Here is a 20373-nt window from a genome sequence, read left to right as displayed (position 1 = left end):
GCGACTCTAAAATCCCTAGAGCCGCCTAACCCAAAAACCCCTTCGGAAAACCCACTGGGAAACAAAGGTACCTACAATACACTAATATAAAAAATACACTAACACTAAAAATTTAACTAACCCATTCCCAAAAATTACACTTAAAAATTAAAATAACATAAACTCTCGTACATTCAACAACTCAGGCCCCACGTTGGGCGCCAGTTGTGAAGCCTGGAAATTGTTGGCTTATGTCTAAACCATGTACGAGAGTTAAACTATAGAATACTCTTTATTATTAATAATATATATATATTTACCAAATATTACAAGGCATGGCAAACAACTAAACTTTCTCTAGAAGAGAGAATATACAAGATGTGACTGGTTAGGTCGGAGTCCGTAACCAAGGGAAAGTAATCCATTGTCCCGACGTCCCTTATATAGCAGGCCCCTCGGATGACGCTACCGGTCTCCAACCTAATTGGCTGGAGAAGTAAGCCCGCCAAGAAATCTTGCGGACTCACTGTGGTGCAATAGTAAGCGGCACCGGTAACTTTACCCCGCTCTTAACCCTTCGGGTCAGAGGTCGCCACTTTCGGAGAATTCCGAAGGTGGACGGCGCGAGCGAGGATGAGTCATCCCTACCTTCCCGCGCAGCGTTGGCCCAAAACAACGAGATAACTCTCTGAAGTAAAGGGAAAGACTGTTAGGGACAAAGCCTACATTTGCGGATGCAAATGCGGGCTTTACACAGTCCAGCCACTCTACAAGTTGGGAACAAAGCTCAGATGACAGCGGACGGCGAGGGTGACATTCGCGTACGTTTTAATGATGGAAAGTCCGTTCGTCACGAGATTATCCACAACGTTTGGCACATCAGTGGTTTTGCATGCAATGTATTTTCTCTAAAAAGCGCCATGAAACGAAACTCCAACTTGGAATTTCAAGCCACTGCGTTTTCCTGCGGCCTGTATGAGAAAATAAAGGGAAGAAAGCATCTACGTCTTCCTGGGAAAGTCGAATCACTGTTCCGGGTAGATATGACTGTGGAGCAGCCATCGAGTTCCTTATATCTTGCCACTGGTCCAAGAAACGAGAAAAAGGTGGACCTCCAAGTCTGGCACGAAAGACTAGGCCATCAAGATAAACGACATGTAGCGGCTACTCTGAAGAAACTCGGTTACGAGATTGTCAATCAGAAGACTGATAAACTATGCGAAGGATGTATCTTTGGAAAAATGACTCGTCACAGCTTTGGCACTCGGTTAGATAAAGCCACGAAGCCAGGAGATAGAATTCATTCAGATCTCTGGGGGCCATCACCGACTCCATCAATGAAGGACAAGCTCTACTATCTTCTCTTCAAGGACGAGTATTCCGGCATTCGTATCACATATTTCTTGGCGAAGAAATCTGAAGTCGTGGATCGTTTCAAGGACTTTCTCGCATTTTGCAAGAACCATGAGCATACCGTACGAGAACTTATCACGGATAACGGGACCGAGTACGTCAACGATGAGTTTCGCCGAATAACGACACAAGAAGTCGGCCTGAAGCATCGAACCTCAATGCCATACACTCCTGAGCAAAATGGAGTAGCTGAACGTGAGAATCGAACAATCATGGAGTCTGTTCGTGCAATGCTGCATTCAAAACCCAATCTACCTCCAAAGCTGTGGGCCGAAGCAGTCAACACGACGACGTATATTCTAAATCGCACAGCCCCAACCTGCATCAAAGGGAAGACACCGTACGAACTATGGACTGGAAAGCCGAATCCATCAGTCAAGCATTTGCGCATTTTTGGAACCGATTGTTACGTTCATGTGCCAAAGGAGAAGCGAAGGAAGCTGTCTAAGAAAGCTTTGAGAGGCATTCTCGTTGGCTATGAAGATAACATGGATGGATATCGAGTCTACGTTCCAGAGCTAAATGACGTCATCCGATCTCGAGATGTCAAGTTCGATCCTGAGAAATGCATACTCGAAACCAAACCTGGAGAATGGATGGATGTCTCTAGTCAGGGAGAGCAGAGTTCCGATGATTCGGATTTCGAAGACGTGACATCCAGATCCGTCAATGTTCCCGAAGACGTGACATCCAGATCCGTCAATGTTCCCGAAGACGTGACATCCAGATCCGTCAATGTTCCCGAAGACGTGACATCCAGATCCGTCAATGTTCTCGAAGACGTGACATCCAGATCCGTCAATGTTCTCGAAGACGTGACATCCAGATCCGTCAATGTTCTCGAAGACGTGACATCCAGATCCGTCAATGTTCTCGAAGACGTGACATCCAGATCCGTCAATGTTCTCGAAGACGTGACATCCAGATCCGTCAATGTTCTCGAAGACGTGACATCCAGATCCGTCAATGTTCCCGAAGACGTGACATCCAGATCCGTCAATGTTCCCGAAGACGTGACATCCAGATCCGTCAATGTTCCCGAAGACGTGACATCCAGATCCGTCAATGTTCCCGAAGACGTGACATCCAGATCCGTCAATGTTCCCGAAGACGTGACATCCAGATCCGTCAATGTTCCCGAAGACGTGACATCCAGATCCGTCAATGTTCCCGAAGACGTGACATCCAGATCCGTCAATGTTCCCGAAGACGTGACATCCAGATCCGTCAATGTTCCCGAAGACGTGACATCCAGATCCGTCAATGTTCCCGAAGACGTGACATCCAGATCCGTCAATGTTCCCGAAGACGTGACATCCAGATCCGTCAATGTTCCCGAAGACGTGACATCCAGATCCGTCAATGTTCCCGAAGACGTGACATCCAGATCCGTCAATGTTCCCGAAGACGTGACATCCAGATCCGTCAATGTTCCCGAAGACGTGACATCCAGATCCGTCAATGTTCCCGAAGACGTGACATCCAGATCCGTCAATGTTCCCGAAGACGTGACATCCAGATCCGTCAATGTTCCCGAAGACGTGACATCCAGATCCGTCAATGTTCCCGAAGACGTGACATCCAGATCCGTCAATGTTCCCGAAGACGTGACATCCAGATCCGTCAATGTTCCCGAAGACGTGACATCCAGATCCGTCAATGTTCCCGAAGACGTGACATCCAGATCCGTCAATGTTCCCGAAGACGTGACATCCAGATCCGTCAATGTTCCCGAAGACGTGACATCCAGATCCGTCAATGTTCCCGAAGACGTGACATCCAGATCCGTCAATGTTCCCGAAGACGTGACATCCAGATCCGTCGAATCACCATCTGCAGCCACCGGACCCGTACTTCGAGATCGTTCAAAACTGAGGGCAAAAGGGCACACTTGTTGTACCTGCATGCCTGTAGACAAAGTTTTCCTGATCGGTGATGATCTTCCAAAGACAGCCGAAGCAGCTCGTTCAAGCGCCGAATCCATGAAATGGCAAACGGCAATGTCTGAAGAGCTCTCTTCAATGAAGGAACACCAAGTTTACGAATTGGTCAATCCTCCTTCGGGCCGGAAAATCATTGGAAATAGATGGATCTTTCGTACGAAGACAAACGAAGACGGAACGATTTCCAAGTATAAGGCCAGACTCGTAGCCAAGGGATATGCACAGCGAGAAGGGATCGATTATGAAGAGACTTTCGCTCCAGTTGCCCGTTTCGAGACCCTGAGAATATTCCTCAGCATCGTTGCTCAGAAGAATTTACATTTAAAGCAATTTGATGTAAGGACAGCCTTTCTTCATGGAAACTTGTCCGAGGAGATTTACATGCGCCAACTAGAAGGATTTGATGACAGTAGCGGCAAAGTCTGAAGGCTTAAAAAGAGTCTGTACGGCCTTAAACAATCACCACGCTGCTGGAACGAGCGAATTGATCGAGTTCTACAAGATTTCGGTTTCAGACGTGCTGATGGTGATCATTGCCTCTACGTTTTTTCATCTGGAAGGACATTGCTTATCCTAATCCTCTATGTCGACGATGGTCTCATTGCCGGAACTACAGCTACAGATGTTGATGCATTCCTCCGTCAATTCACTGATGAATTCGAGATTACCACAGGAGCCGCCTCAACATATCTTGGTCTCAAGATCGACTTCACGGAAGATGGCTCAATTTTCCTTCATCAGAGCGCCTATCTCGAGTAGGTCTTGGAAAGATTCCATATGCTTGACTGTAAAGCTGTAAAAACACCAGCCTCTATGCCAGATACCAGCGAAGATGGTCAGAAGAAATTCGAAGCTCAAACGATGTTCGCCTCAGCCATTGGAAGCCTTCGGTATGCTGCAATGGGTACACGTCCTGACATCGAGTTCGCCGTAAATCGTACATCGCAGGCTATGGCAAACCCAACTATTGCAGACTGGAACGCCGTAAAATCAGATGACACATCGGAACTTGTCCCCTACTGCGATGCCGATTATGCCGGATGTGAAAAGACCAGACGCTCAACCTCGGGAATTGTCTGCCTGATGGGATCAACGCCAATTACATGGGCAAGTCGAAAGCAACAGTCCGTTGCATTATCTACTACCGAGGCTGAATTGGTTGCCGCCACAGAAGCAGCGAAGGATATTGTCTGGATCAAAGCCATCAAAAGGTCCTTGGGCATTGAACGAGAAAATGAGATTCCAGTTCTGCGCATTGACAACGCCGGAGCTATCAAATTGATCCGGAATCCAGAATTTCATCGTCGTACAAAGCACATCAACGTCCGTCAATTCTACGTGAGAGAACTTGTGATCAACGGCCAGATTGATGTCACCTACGTGCCAAGTGAAGAGCAGTTGGCAGATATTTTCACGAAGCCGTTATGTGCCGAGATATTCACACGCCTTCGCCAAAGCCTGAATCTCCACGCATTTAACCATATCTTCGTCGAGGGAGAGTGTTGAAGATAACCGACGAAGATTGTTTTCCAACACAGCGGGAAAGAGAACAAAACCACGGAGAGATGTTCTTTACTTTATCTCTCCGCTTTATTTTATATTTGTTTTTTAAATGTTTTCCGCTCGGTTTTTAGTATAAAAACCTTTTACACTGCGTATCAGTGTGTCACTGATTTACCAGCTTTCAATCATGTAACTTGTTCTCATTATTTTAATAAATATAACCAGTTTATCGTTTATTCGAGTCTCTTGATCATCACTGCGAAGCGCTGCTGCTACAAAACTTCAACATTTAGTCTCATCAGAGACGTTTCGGCCCTCTTTGAGGCCCGGGCGTTCCTGACGGTGACGACCTCACCGTCATTGGCGATGTCGGCGGTTCAGCTCAACAGCGACCTCCAAACCCTGCGGGTTTTATTAGACCTCATTTTTCGTAACAGGGTGTTATAAAAATAAATGCTTTATCTTATCTCTTTTTTTATATAATTCTATTATTAGACACCCCATATCGGGCTGTGATACCTTTAGAGCCGGTCGACTTGGACCAAATTGACCCTAGGCTCCGGTTATTCCCGCCTAGCGACTCGCTTATAACGTACGCATATATTCTTTTTTACAAAAAACGCCGTGTTGCTCAGTCTTTTTTTTCTAAAAAGGAACCTCATGGGAGCAGACCACCAACCCAGTCTCGAAGTCGTGGCATTCGCCCACAGGTAATTTTAATTTATTTCATACGATTTAAATTTACGTCATACAACCCTCCACACCTTTTTTTAGACTTTCGCTCGAAATAAGCGAGTTGTGTCGGTGGAAGGTTGGAGCGTGTCTCGCGTACGCCGACAGCGAGGAGCAGTGCCAAGCTGTATACGACACAGAGGGGCTGTTCCACGACATGCTCCAACAACTACTCGTCGACAACATATAATTATTGTATATATTTTTTTCATTTCTCGTTTGTATTTTTCATTTGTAAATAATTCCTTTCTATATATTAGTTATTTGTCAATATTTCTTTTTGTATATTTTAGTCATTTGTTTATTTTAGTCATTTGTTTATTTTAGTTATTTGTTTATTTTAATACTTTGTATGCCATTTGCTTTTTTATAAAATATATAAAGTTTAAATCCGTTTTTTTGGTTTATTGATAAATTTAGTTTAAAGATAACTTCCGGTATGGAAGGTTCTATCCCCGCCTCCCCGTTAGTCGGCTTATCGCTAACAATCCTAAAAACGCATTACTAATCGCGTTGATTTTACTCTTAATGGGACTTGTAGAATTTCTATCTCTTTGGTTTACCAATATGGCCGTCGCTATACACATAACACCGCATAATTTGACTAATCACGTGAGTCATTGAGTCAACCCATTACATCATCCTGATTACGTCATCAAATTATTATCTATATATAAGGCATTCACCCCCGTCATCCATCGGCAGTACACTACAAACCGTTTCTCGAGCATCATGTATAAACGAAGCTGTGTAGATAACGTTCCAGCGCCTACTAAAATGTCTAAGTTTGATCCGACTCAGCGGAAAGTTAACCCTCGGTATTCACTTTCATCCGAGCTCTTCGTTACTACGGGGTTCACGTCTGAGCTCGATATATCTGTAGCTCTATGCAATAAAATCACACACCAGGTCTTTGAGATGTCTTCGCGCGCCTGGGATGATTTATACGGCCACTGGGAACAAATAAATGACCCCCAACGGCTGCCCTTTCGATCACCGTTCCCGCTATCTGATGCGCTAGTGACCGCCGCCATGTCTGACCAAAAAGAATTAACCTTGCAAAGTACGATATCCGAAGCGTTGGTTGTAATCAAAGCGCCTGAAACTCGAGAATTGGACAGACTCAAATATTTCATTAATTCGCACATTCAACTCCTTAAAGTGAACCAAAAACTCTTTGAATTAATGGGTTACGTTATAACCGATAATTATCGTAAAATTTACGAAATATTGTATAAAGAACCATGTGCACCCAACAATTTATTTCTATCGGTTGAACATGAAAGGTACGATACCGTTGTACGCTACGCGTCCAATTACGTAACCGCATTTAAAATTATTGAAGATTTTAAAGAAACAGTTGCCAACCAAAATATGTTTTGCGTATTTAACTTTTACAATTTGTTCACTATGGTATCTACAAACCATAAATATATTAAAAATAAATTGTTTTATCTTTAAGTGTTTTTCATCCGCTTAATGTACTGTAACTTTGAATGTATAAATAAAACCTTATAATTTGTATACACTCTGCTCTTTTTTTCCAAAACACTTTTACCGATGACCACCCGCTATTTTACGGTACCCTTAGGGGACCGAAAGTGTTTGAAAGTGTTTGTCGGCGGAAACCCTTTGAACTATTTATTACCAACTCGAAAGACAGGGGCCAGACATTCACTATGACGGATCGGTTTTGACGGACCTATTTAACAGTTTATAGCTGTTTGCATAACATCGTGTCAGTCCACACCGCCTGCCGAATAGGGGCAGATAACCTATTGACCCAGGTTTTATGAGGGTAACGTCGTAAATCATCTAACATCGTAAATCAGCTAACCTTTTGACCCCGCCGAATATTGCCGCAAATGGGGGGGAATGCTTACCCCCACAGGGGCCCGTTTCATCCCCGTTTCCCCCGCCCGCAGGGGCCCCTATCGGTAGACTTATCTCTTATATATATATTTATATATATTGTTCCTACAAACGATGTAGATGGCCAGGGCCATCTTAAGGCATGGGTTAAGTAGGCTACAGTCCAGGGCCTCCAGCTAGTTTTGGGGCCCCGGAAAGGCCAGCCATACAGCCTCTACTCTAGGGATACGGGTTTAGTTTGTTAAACATTATTTATGGTCATTTAATATAATGTATCTGTTAGTTACGTCTAAAGTAATTTGAAGGAAAAGTCCAGGTTGGGTAAAACTTGGGTCTATTTGAAAGATCATGTTTAAATATACTAAAAAATATCAGTCGCAAAATTGTATCTTTTTTTAATGACGAGAAATTAATTTTTAAACGAGCGAAATTTACCGCCAAGCGAGCTGCCATTTTCTTTCACTTTCCCTCCGCAGACCGCACGCGGAGCAAGCGCGCGCGGGGAACAGAGCGCTGTTAAAGCCTGTTATAGCGCAAACAGCGCGTGATTAAAGTCCTAAAACGTCACCCCGAAACAAAAAATGGCAGATCGCTTGGCGGTAAATTTCGCTCGTTTAAAAATTAATTTCTCGTCATTAAAAAAAAATACAATTTTACGACTGATATTTTTGAGTTTATTTAAACATGATCTTTCAAATAGACCCAAGTTTTACCAAACCTGGACTTTTCCTTTAACTAATCGCCACATCGCGTAGCGGCGTATCATACGGTACCAACAATTTCTAAAACCTAACAGCGAGTCACTGTCAGTAAAAATCTTATTTTCAGCAGGCCTATGTTATACTTTTGAAATTAAAAGTTTTGGTTTGATTATTTTGTAGTTGAATTTAAACAACGGACATACAAAGGCTGACCGTTGGGGATCGCAAAGGTCTTAAGAAATAATTTAGCCCAGGGCCCCGAAAGGTCTTAAGACGGGCCTGTAAATGGCAGCATAACCTAATCACGGGACCATTTCAACCTCCTGACTTTAAAGTTTTCTTTCGCAAAACGTGGCCCGGCTTGTTTATTTTATTTATAGGTGTATATATTGTTTAGATCGAAATATATTATCTACTCTGTTTCAATTTACTCTTTTACCTTAAAAGCATAGTAAGCGAGTCTCAATAATCAGAGTCAACATAACTTGGCAGTGAAATAAAAGTTGGCACGTGTTTAATTCTTGTCTCGCTCAAAGTACCACCTTGGCCAACCGAGACAAAATAAAAACACTCGATAAAATAACTGAAACTGTCCTTACTAGTGGTACTCGTACATTATCGATAGGTGGCGGTGCGACTATTGAAACTGGCAAATTACTTAAAGCAGACAAGTTGTTGACAGCACCGTCGTAGATTTTTTTCAAAACATAAAAAACAGACACTTGTGAATTTGTATACCCATGCACCGTAATACTACTTAATTACAGTACTAGAAAAGTGGTGTAGGGGAAAGAGGAATACTGGGCCTTGATTTAGGTCAAGAGAGTCCACCCATGGCACTGTAGGTATTAGTGCACCATAGGCATTCTATAAAACCATAAAACTCTATAAAGCTTTTTAGACATTTTTAGAATATTTTTATAAGAAAGCACTTGCATTTGATATTCTAAAGTTCCCATAAAGCTTATCGTTTGTCCCTTATATATAGGCCTACTAGGTTTAATTTCGACGAAAATTACGACGCCTTCGTTGAACGGTTGCACTACAACCGTAATTTCATAAATAGGCTTACTAAAATAATTTTATCACTAAGATACTTGTGACTTACCATAATCGCATACGTGCACCCAAACAAGTTGAAGCAGCGACAAAAACGAGGTTTTTGTGTAGTTATAAATTGTAATTATAAATAACAATAACATTTCCTGAAGTTTAATAAAAAAAAACACAATGTATCGTACATTTTCCATTGGCCTGGCTCGCGCCCTTGCCTCCTCTAGAAGAAGGAATGGAAACGGCCGTCAACGCCTCGCCGTTAGGCGCTGCACTGCCGTGCAAAGCACAAAAGCATTAACGACCAAATTTTCGATTTACAGATTTTGGTTTTATTTCTCCTTATTTTATACGGTAAATTCAATTTTGAACTAATTTTCGAATTTAAAATTTTTGTTCCTTGAGAAATGACTTGTTGCAAAACGCATTATTTTAGGTTTTTGCATTATTTTCAAACCAAAAACGCATTCATGTGTTTATTTTCTTTAAAAATCAAATCAAAATGAATTTTTTTCGCGTTTTAAGACATGGTTTTAATGATATTTCTGAAATATCGTTTGGCCTGTAAATTGTTCAGTATCAGAATATAATTTGAGTTGAAAAATCCAAGTCTACTATATAAACTTGAAAGAAGTAAGTTGGGGTATCTTAAGGCCAAGAAAGTTTTAATTTCGCGGGTTTTCTCTATATTTTGGTTTTGGTCGTTAATGCTTTTGTGCTTTGCACGGCAGTGCAGCTGCCGCGGCCTTGAAATTTACCTCGATTTTCCCGAAGTGAGTCAGTGACTCGGCCTGCAGCCAGGCCCCTCTCTACCATTGGGCTAGGTAGGGCTAAGCCCTAGGGCGTCTCCCCGGAGGGGCGCCGTCTTGCCCTTAATTTAATTTTTTAAGTATAAAACGTATTCAAATTAATTAAAGTCGTTGTAAAAAATTAAAACAGTACATTCTTCTTAAAAACACTGTTAAACACATACTATAAAAAATATATAAAAGGGCGCCTGAAAGCTAAAGACGGCCCTGCCTGCAGCTGCAAGAACTTTAGCATAATAGGTGACGGTCAAAGTTCCGCTGTTAAAGCTCTGATAAATTTATCTCCGCAGGTAACGTTACGTAGCTCTTCTGTAGCTGCAGTATCTCTTGCATGTAAAAGACCGTGACGGCATGTAAACAGTAAGGTGTATTGATTTCTTACACGTATATTAAAATGATACTCGTCGTAAATATAAACTATTTGGGGGGGGGGGCATGGCCCCAATCCCCCCCCCCTGGAGCCGCCCCTGCCCTGAAGTTACATTGAATCTTCTTTTCACTTTTTGTTTTATCATAAGTCGGTTAGAATTTAGCGGGAAAAATTGCGGGAAAAACGGTCTTCGAAAACGGGAAAAATTATTTATCCGCTCCAAAAAAAAAGGAAAAAATAAAGTCGCCCGTGTGGAAACACTGAGCTAAGCGTAGTCACTCTATCGCCTCTCATTGGCTGAACGACGAATGTGCCGTCTCCTCTAAAATGACGAGTAAACGTTATCATATGACCCGTGGCGCCATCCATTATTTTTGAAAAAAAAAATCTTTTTGCTGGAAAACGCGTCTTATTTGAACGAACCATTGAGAGATAGACGGCGCCAAGGGTAGAATGATAAAGTTTTCTCGTCATTTGGGAGCAGACGGCAGTATTCTTATTTTTAAAAACTTGTTTCGCGAAATACTGAAATCCGACGTTTTGATTGGACCTCTAGATTAATATTCCCAACTCAATGCTTCAAGAGCAGTTTTTCAGAGTAAAATTAATAATTCGCACCTCTACTTCCTTGGGGTGCGTCAAAATTCTAAGAAGGAACTCCTCGTAAGATGAGTGGTTAAGGATGATTTTTCTTCCCGTGAGAACAGTTACTCACTAAAAAGTGTCAATGGTAATTTTGTTCTTCTCAAAATGGCACCTAACGGGGGAACCCTAGAACCAAGTGAGAATGACTCCTCTTCTCAAAAGAACTCATGACATGAGAAGAGATTACGTCACTTCCTGTGAGAAAGGACCGTCAAAATTTTGAGAAGTGAGAATTCTCACGATTGAATTGGGAATAATACTGCTAGAATTACAATTACCATTTCGGTTGCCATGGTTACGCGGGACCTGTTCTGAGAAGACTGTACGATATTCATCTTTATAATTGGGCGGTAGCGCCATCTATATTTTGTAAAGTTATATGATTTGCGCAAAAATTCAATTGCAATATAGTTGCCACCACTAGAGACAGATGCCGCCACGGTTGAGCCAGAGATCCTGGCAGTTATAGAGATGCGAAACTCCCTATACCCTAAGCAAACCAGTTTTTTTCAAATTTTTGCCGATCGCAGCGACGCCTGTACGTGGGGAGTAATCGCAGAGATCCTAGGATTGTTACCGTTGTTTACAATTTTTGCGTCTCTCGGCTTGAAACGGGCGCTTCCTTCCGGCTGATGCTTGCATTTTTTTGTCAGGTTTTCGACGGAGTTTCGCATCTCTATAACTGCCAGGATCTCTGGTTGAACCATAGATATAAGAAATGTATATAAAGGTCTAGATAAATTTCGGGGCGTCTAAGCCTAACATAAAATACGGAATTGACACCTAGCAGACACCGAGGAAGGCACGTGACCAAGAGCGCGAGCTCTCTTAGCATTTTAGTACTAAGTGCTTGACCTTTCCGCAGGCCGTAGTCTTTAGACACCATCTGTTGATGACTTTTAGTATAATTTTTAAGCAGAAGACAATGGCTCTCGCGACGATAGCACGAGCTTTCTTACCGATAGATAGCGCCTTATAAGGATAGCCTGCAGAAATTACGCGTTTCTGCTAGCTGTCACCTCCGTATTCACTCCCTTGGAAATATTTTATCTAGACCTTTATATAAGTTTACTATATCTATGGGTTGAACCTTGGTTGAACGATATAGTTTAAAAAGTCTCCATATTGAACGAAATTGGTCCCGCGCTAGCCAGATTTATTTGTACCTTCTATTTATTCCCAACTCAATGATTCTCACTATCAACTTATCAACGCGCCGGGAGTAGTGGCTCACTCCTGTAATCCCAGGCGTCCGGGAGGCAGAGTTTGTGGATGGCGGTGTGAGGACGACCACTAATCCCCCAACGGGTGGTTGTCATACTTCCGCCACGGGTGTCCCAACCCTATCCCCAAGTATCCCCCCGTTGGCGTGGCCGTAACACATATCTCGCACCTGATTAATCAAATGGACGAGCGGACTGAATTGTCCCACCCGTTACAATCGCTCATAACGAGCTTCTAAAAAAAAATAAAAAAAATAAAAAAAATTAACAAGGCAGGGATCAAGCACGGACTGTAAATTTTAGAGGACCGGTATTCCCGAGGTATTTTACGCCCCGTTCACCGATCAGGCTGACGGGAGTCGCTCAAGTTCATAAAAAAAACTAAAGCGCGTCTCATTCGGTCGGCCAGATTTCCAGATAACATGCGGGGGGGGGGGGGGAGTCTATCTCTATGCGTGGTACAAATGACCTTGACGGACTCTCTCTCTCTAGTTCGAAGTGATTGATGCTCGGGGAAACCAAAATTCTACAGGGGAAGGCTACGCTTTACTCGTCCTCTAAAATTTACAGTCCATGGATCAAGGGAATAATTTTTAGAATTTTGAAGCATTCCTAATCGCGGGCCGTCACTGCCCCCTGACCAAAAAAATAACCGGCTCTCATTAATTTTGGAACAACAGCCCAATAAAAAATACTATCTGCTCTTGATTGGGACCCAACAGTTGGAGCAGCCCAAAGAAAAATACTTTTGTGCTTTACTGTACAGAAATATATAGCCGACCGCGGAAGTAGAAGGGGGCAAGGGGCGTTCAATCTTCAATTTGAATCGCTTTAGCTCGAGCTCGTTTCTCTTTCGAAGTGGATCGACAACATTGGGAAATTAGCAATGCTATGTTAGCATCGCCAAAAAAATATATGAAATCGAGGAGAGTACAATAATAATTATTAAAATGAATTAAGAATTCTCCTTCAATTGATCTAACTTCCAAAGGTAAAACTTTTTGAATTAGATAAGCATTTATTTAAGTTAACAAGATTATGAATCCCTTTGCTTATTTTGTCATATCTAGATCTGTGAAAGCGCAAATCTATGAAGCTAATGGCCAAGGTCTAAAAGGCTTTCCCTGCATATCGCTAGGGGGTAGGGTTTTTCTTGCTTCTCTTATTCTCCCATTCTGATGCACGTAAACCTTTATGTCTGACAATTAATATTTAATACTGCCACGCAGGTTTTCTGTCCTTTATTGGTAGCTCCTTTACGTTGTTTCACTGCTTTGATACCCTTCACCCATGCTGGCTTTTTTCCAGTATAGTAAATGCTTGATTGAGTTTATAGAGCATGTAGTTCCCACATTGCATTTGGTTTCCAAATGGCTATATTCAATATTTCAGTTGGACTATGATCCACCCTTCTTTGCTGTGGGAGGGGCCTAATACTTTCATTAATTTTTCTTTATAGTATGCCTTAGTTATAATAGGTAGGAAAAGTAAAAATAGGACTCGTTGAAGCTTATTATTAAATTCTAGCACACAAAGGAGAAAGCCACGCATGAATGGTTTTCATTCGCACATTTTTTGAATACTAAAATCATTTCTGAAGTTAATTTTGAGTGTTGGTCCGTGACCTATGAAATATGACTTTTTGTCACATTTTTAGAGTCATTTTCAAAGAGTTTCCCATATGAACAAAATGAAACTATCATTTGAGAAACGAGAAACAAGATGAATCATTACAAATGGGCTTGTTGGACTTGTGTGCCATATTGTTCCGTCGCAGAGCCTACCAAATTATTAAGACTGCGTTACTTTTGTTCATGGTATCATTTCTATGGCTTCAACTGCGAGTGGCCAACATTGCCTCTGATTTCTTTGCCAAAGAAAATCCTATTGCCTCCGAGGCGGAGGTAGCCGTCTTCCTTGCCAATTTTACCAGTTACTCTGCCAATTCCCTTTTAATAAGAAACGCCACACTTCACCCTTCTCCTTTTCTTCTTCGGCGTATTGTTCATAAACTTAATGCAGATCAAGAAGTTAGGTAAGTTATCTTGGCTCTTGACGCTAAATTATTTTTCTTTATCTCTTTGTAAATTTTCTTCCCTCCATCAAGAAATGCAAAGATATTTGGAGAACTGCAACCAGATGACTTGGTTATTATTATACAAGTGCACAATCGAGTTCAGTATTTATACGCTCTAATAGAATCTCTCAGGAAAACGCAAAGCATCAACCAAACTTTGCTAGTCTTCAGTCATGATCTATATGATAATAATATAAATAGTTTGATAAAAGAAATAGATTTTTGTAAAGTAAGTAAGCCTATAGAATAACATTATAATATCTATGATTTTAATTGAGTATTTATCTTATCTTTTAGGTGATGCAAATATTTTATCCATATTCTATTCAATTATATCCAAATGAATATCCTGGGCATGATCCCAACGATTGCCCTAGAGATATTAAAAAAATAGAGTTAGTTTTCTAACTTTCACAGATATATATTTAAAAGAAAATTAAATATTATTTGCTTACTTCTAGCGCTATGCGTAAGGGATGCAATAACGCACGCTATCCTGATTCTTACGGACATTATAGAGAAGCTAAATTTACTCAAACTAAACACCATTGGTGGTGGAAGATCAATCATATCATGGATGGTGTAAAAATTACCAAAGACCATTCAGGGCCATTTTTATTTCTTGAGGAAGATCATTATGTTTCACCCGATCTGATTCACGTATTAAAATTAATGCAGGCGAAGAGGAAAACGTAAATAGCGCAACTCTTTCTTTAAAGTAAAGCAGTTCAAGGCTTATATACTATTTTTATTTCAATAGAGATTGCCCTCAATGTAGCATGCTTTGTATGGGAACCTACGTTAAATCGTTTAATTATGTTTCTCTAGGACGCCATGTAATTGAAGTTTGACATATATGAATCTTTTTTTAACTATTTCAATTTCAATTGTCATACTGAAGGTGAAAAATTTCTTTTAGACTGAATACTCTAAATGGATTTCCAGTAAACATAATATGGGAATGGTTTTTGATAGAGATCTTTGGTTCAAAATTAGGAATTGCACAAATGTAAAATACTTTTTTATAAGTTTATAAGCTTTTAATTACTCTTTTTTTTTCGACTCTTATAGAAATTTTGCACATTCGACGACTACAACTGGGATTGGTAGGTACATTAAATACAAATCTAACCAGAAGTATGTATTATATCTTGAGAGTATCCATCTAGGTTGTAAGCAGTTTTCAGTAGGTGCGACAGCATCCATCACTTACCTCCCAAGCCGCACGGAGTGGTCTAACTGTAAGACCCTCTGAGCCAGAGGAGAGATAGTCTGGTTCACTGATGGGTCTAAGACACATTCTTGTGCGGGTGCGGGAATGTATTGTTTTACTAGCAAATATGGCTTTTATGAGAGCCTTGGTCTTGGCGCTAGTGTCTCTAGGCCAGCGGTTCCCAATTTGTTTTTGCTATGGAACCCTAAATTATCCACCTAATTCTGGCGGAACCCCAACTCATTTTTTATACTTATCTTAAAAGACTCTTGACACAAACAAAGATGGCCACGCTGCAAATTCTCGGAACCGCTGTGACCCTTTTGGGAACCGCTGCTCTAGGCTTCTGTGTTGACTTTGGTCTCAAAAAGAAGCTTCGCGGCAAGGTTATCAAAATCTATTCAGATAGTCAAACGGCTCTTAACCAGTTAAACATCTCCAAACTAGTCTATAGCTGCTTAAACCTCCTTTTGGAGCTAGGCACATACAATAAGTTTCCGCTTTATTGGGTTCTTGGCCACCGGGGGTGTTACGGTAATGAAATGGCTGATGCCTTGGACAAAAGGAGAGCAGAGGCTAGGTTTGTTGGTCCAGAACCCTCTGTACCTATCCCCTTTGGCATAGTGCGTGGCCTTATCTGAGTTATCTCCAAACTCATGACTGACCATCAACTCAAGCTTTGGCTTGAGATGGATGGATAAAGGCAGGCCAAAAAGCCCTTTGACCCCTCTAGGCATATAGCAGAAAAATTAATCTCACTCTCCAAGTCGAGAATTAGGCTGGTTGTTGGCCTACTAACGGGTCACTGCCAACTCAATAGACATTTATATTTGATTGGTATCAAGGGTGATCCAATCTGCCGGGCTTGTCAGGCTGAGGAGGAAACATACTTTTTAGATGCGTAAATTACGCAGCTCAAAGGTATGCATCTCATGGATTTTCAGTTTTGTGTCGGATATTGGACTTAGTCTTAGGGTCTGAGGCTGTAATGTGCACGATTGGGTCCATTTTGGCCAATGTCCCCCTTTCAATAATCCAAATTTTACGTGTTTATTAATTTCCCTAATGTATGTGTATATCATTAGCAGTAAAAGGATATGAATACTTATCTCTTAGATAGATAACAGGGTTGGATAAAAGCCGGCTTTTTTTGAAAAAATCCAGACCAGTGGTTTTAATTGTCTATAACCGTTTTTTTCGGTATAACCTGCTAAAATTTAAACAGTACCTTTTACTTATGTAAGTAGAAATTGTCTGCAGTTATTGTCGTAAATAAGAAACTAAACAAATAAAGCGAAATAACTATATAAAATAACTGAATTCTTTTGATTTCCTTTGGAAATTCCCCCTAGTTTTTGTGTATGACGCACAGACAGAAGCGAGGCAGCGGACTTTGGAACTTTAAACCTACCGAAAAACTGGTAAAAGTAAACCGGTTTCTAAATATGAAACAAAAAATAAACTAAATTTCTAAATAAAAACTATTAATGTACTAAAATATTCCTATTGTAATTTTTTTTTAAAAAAGCCAAAAAAATTCTGGATTTTTTCAAGTGGCTATATCCGGATTTAACCAGGTGGCTATAGCTGGTATGGTTGTTTCTATGCCAACCCTGGATAGATATTTATACAGGTTGTCCACTAAAAAATGAACCAGGGCGAATATCTCAAAATCTGTTTCAGGTACGATTTTGAAATTTTCAAGTCTTATACAAGATGTAGGGGGAAACCTAATGCGAAAATGTCGATGACCTTAAACCATGTCTTCAAGGTCATCCAAAAACTAACTCTAGAACCGTAAGTGTTACAAAGTTGGTTCCAATGACTTTCTAAGTACCAATAGCTTTGACCTGATATAACCAATAGGAAGCCGAGAAATTCTAGATGAAAAACAAGAAGGTCGTTAAGTTGATAACGTGTCCAAAGCGAGTTTTGGGAGACGATAACTCTAAAGATACTCGTGTTAGAGTACTGAAATTTGCTACACATCCTCAACAAGGTTGAGGGTCTTTAGTTTAAAAATTTCAATGACCTTGAACCATGTCTTCAAGGTCATCCAAAACCTAAAGCGAGATCCAGAAGTGTTAGAAAGTTGGTTCCAATCAGAAAAGTGTTCCACGTCACATTGTAGGTCTAATTAGCTTTGATTCAATCGAATTTGACCAATAGGAAGTCGAGGAACTGTTTTTCAAAATCACAAAGGTCGTTAAAATGAAAATTGAAACATAACTCGAAACCAATTTGTGTTACATTGAAATTTGCTAGACAAATTCATTCAAGTTTGTAAAATTGGATGACCTTGAAGATGTGTAGCAAATTTCATTACTCTAACACGAGTATCTTTCGAGTTATCAGCTCCCGAAACTCGCTTTCGACACGTTATCAACTTAACGAACTTCTTAATTTTCATCTAGCATTTCTCGGCTTCCTATTGGTCAAATCCGATCAGATTAAAGCTATTGGTACTAAGAAAGTCGCGTGGAACAATTTTCTAATTGGAACCAACTTTGTAACACTTACGGTTCTCGAGTTAGTTTTTGGATGACCTTGAAGACATGGTTCAAGGTCATCGAAATTTTCGAAGTAGGTTTCCGCCTACATCTTGTATACGACTTGAAAATTTCAAAATCATACCTAAAACAGATTTTAAGATATTAGCCCTGGTTCATTTTTTAGTGGACACCATGTATATTTCTGATCTAACTTTTAAATTGTTATGAAAGTTGAAATCCACAATTTTGGTTTTTGGCAATTTCATTTCTTTGAAATATATCATGACATCAAATGAGCTAGTTTTTGGTTTGGTTTTCAGCAAAATTAATTGCGGGAAAAAGCAAGAACTGAGGTTGGACTCAATGTTGTAAATAAGGTTTTAGAGAAATTTCCTACAAAATTGTTTTTTTATGGCCTATTATAATCAGTGACATGATGCGGAATCTTTTAAGAGCATCTTAATCTTTGGGTCCACCATTGGTGGAACTTTTTAACAAGAGGGTGGAATTGGAGATTAAGGGTACCAAATATACATTCTGAAGGTTTCCACTTACAGTTAAATTTTAAATGAAATTGAGCAACATCAATTAAAACATTTAACATATTACAGGTCTTTGCAGCACTTAAGCTCTTCGTGCCTACCGACTCCGTTAATAGCTATGGTTTCAATTGCGCCCAGAGTTTTTCATATTGGAGAATGGTATGATAAGGAGGTAATTCATTCTGAAAACATTTTAAGGTTAATTGGAACTCATTTTTAGCGGCGTGCATCATAAAGGAAAAGACTGTTCAAGTAGTCAAGTAGTGAAAAAAGTTATTAATATTTTGAATGGTTCGTCTCGATATCTGTTCCCGTCCAAAATGACTTTGCGCCAAGGCCATCCGAGACCCATGAAACCGCCCAAAGGCAATGGAGGGTGGGGGGACAAGAGAGACATTAACCTTTGCCTTAGGCACGCGTTTCCTAACGTAAGTGCCATCCCTAGGCTACAAACTTAGCGAAAAAGCTAAAAAAGAACTATCAAAAGTTCAAATGAACGAGTTTCAATAACCGCGCTGTGGGCTCTAATAACTATTAGATTAGTAGTTTATCATGATAAAGGGAAGCGTAAGATTACATCTTAGATGACAGAAGCCATTCTCATCCATTTTTTTGTCTAACTGTGCGTTTTCCATTTGACTGCTCTCAATTGCTCTGATATTGTGAAACAAATCTATAGATTTTGAATTCCCCCTTGTAGCAAGTTTTGTTTCCACGTTCCTTTCAGCTTCGAAATAAACTTGTTTGAATCTTCAAGCATGTGAATTTTTTCGATGACATTGGAGAAAGCAAATCTCAAACAGTCAAATTGAAAACACTAGCAGAAATTATTGAAACTCGTTTATTAGAATCTTTACTTATCATAAGCCTTATATTTTTTCTTTTCTATTGCCCATTTTATCATTATGTTTAACTTTTCTTTAAGGATTATAATTATATTTTTTACTTTGCAATTACGCTACAACTTAATTTTCTATATCTATGCTTATTTATGATATTTTTATATAGCGTTCAATTTCATTTTTAGCTTTAAAGGTGTAAATATCATAAAAAGAGTATAATCTCCCCTAATCTAGATGGAAAAAACCTAAAAACGAAATTTCAAAGTAATAGGTTGTAGGAAACAAAATATATAGGCCTTAAAAGCCAAAATGTGCTTTTGTATACAGAAGTGTATTTTGACATATGTATTTAACAGGGAGGGAAGGGGGGTTGGGGCCCACTTAAAAAACTTTTCCAGTACATTTTGTAGTTTTATCTACTTTTTGTGGCAACTGTATTTAGCTTTGGGGCCCTTTCTAAAACTTGGTTAAAAATTTATTTTTTGACAATTGTTCGTATGTCTACTGTGCCATTTTTAGGTGCTCTCGAAATGAAAGTAAACCTAATCTACTACTAGTCAAATGTTAATTTGTAATTTAATTAGACAAATCTTGGTGCACCAAAAACTGCCAATTTTAAATGTGCTATAAAAGAAACTGTATATTTGTTTATAATCTGGATAAATTGGGGTGACTGAAAAGTGTTTTAAATGAAATAAAAATACCTAATTAATCAATTTAATTTAAAATTTTGATTGTGTGTGTGTATGTGTCAGGAGGAGACCAAAGAGTTTTTTATTAGTCTTGTGTGATGTAAACGAAGAAAATGTGGTTGTAATATTTTTAAGCATATTTTGACTTAAAGTATCACCCTGAAAATGATCCAACCCATTTTATATATTTTGAATTAAATAACTTTTTCTCTTGGTATAAATAATTTATAAATTGTATGTACATAACCAGGAATTTTGGTTACCGGTACTGA

At 40.0% G+C, this 20373-nt stretch overlaps 1 protein-coding gene across 2 annotated transcripts; it reads left to right on the top strand.

Annotated features, from left to right (window-relative positions):
- Positions 1–13029: 13029 nt before the first annotated feature.
- Positions 13030–20276, top strand: Mgat2 (alpha-1,6-mannosyl-glycoprotein 2-beta-N-acetylglucosaminyltransferase). 2 transcript variants are annotated; one of them, XM_090174060.1, is made up of 11 exons: positions 13030–13234; positions 13314–13384; positions 13901–14278; positions 14351–14549; positions 14618–14715; positions 14782–15012; positions 15081–15156; positions 15240–15329; positions 15392–15426; positions 18637–18726; positions 18788–20276. In XM_090174060.1, the coding sequence occupies exons 3-11, from the start codon at positions 13980–13982 to the stop codon at positions 19023–19025; spliced, it is 1356 nt and encodes a 451-aa protein (XP_090030186.1). In that variant the 5' UTR covers positions 13030–13234; positions 13314–13384; positions 13901–13979; the 3' UTR covers positions 19026–20276. The 2 variants fall into 2 exon arrangements, with proteins under 2 accessions (XP_090030186.1, XP_090030187.1); XM_090174061.1 differs by lacking the exon at positions 13314–13384.
- Positions 20277–20373: the final 97 nt, after the last annotated feature.

Source organism: Leiobunum rupestre, chromosome 4, assembly GCF_980474605.1.
Source record: "Leiobunum rupestre chromosome 4, qqLeiRupe1.1.hap1, whole genome shotgun sequence".
NCBI lineage: Eukaryota > Metazoa > Arthropoda > Arachnida > Opiliones > Sclerosomatidae > Leiobunum > Leiobunum rupestre.
The sequence above is the reverse complement of the archived record's forward strand: the minus strand, read 5'-3'. Positions and strand labels throughout refer to the sequence as shown.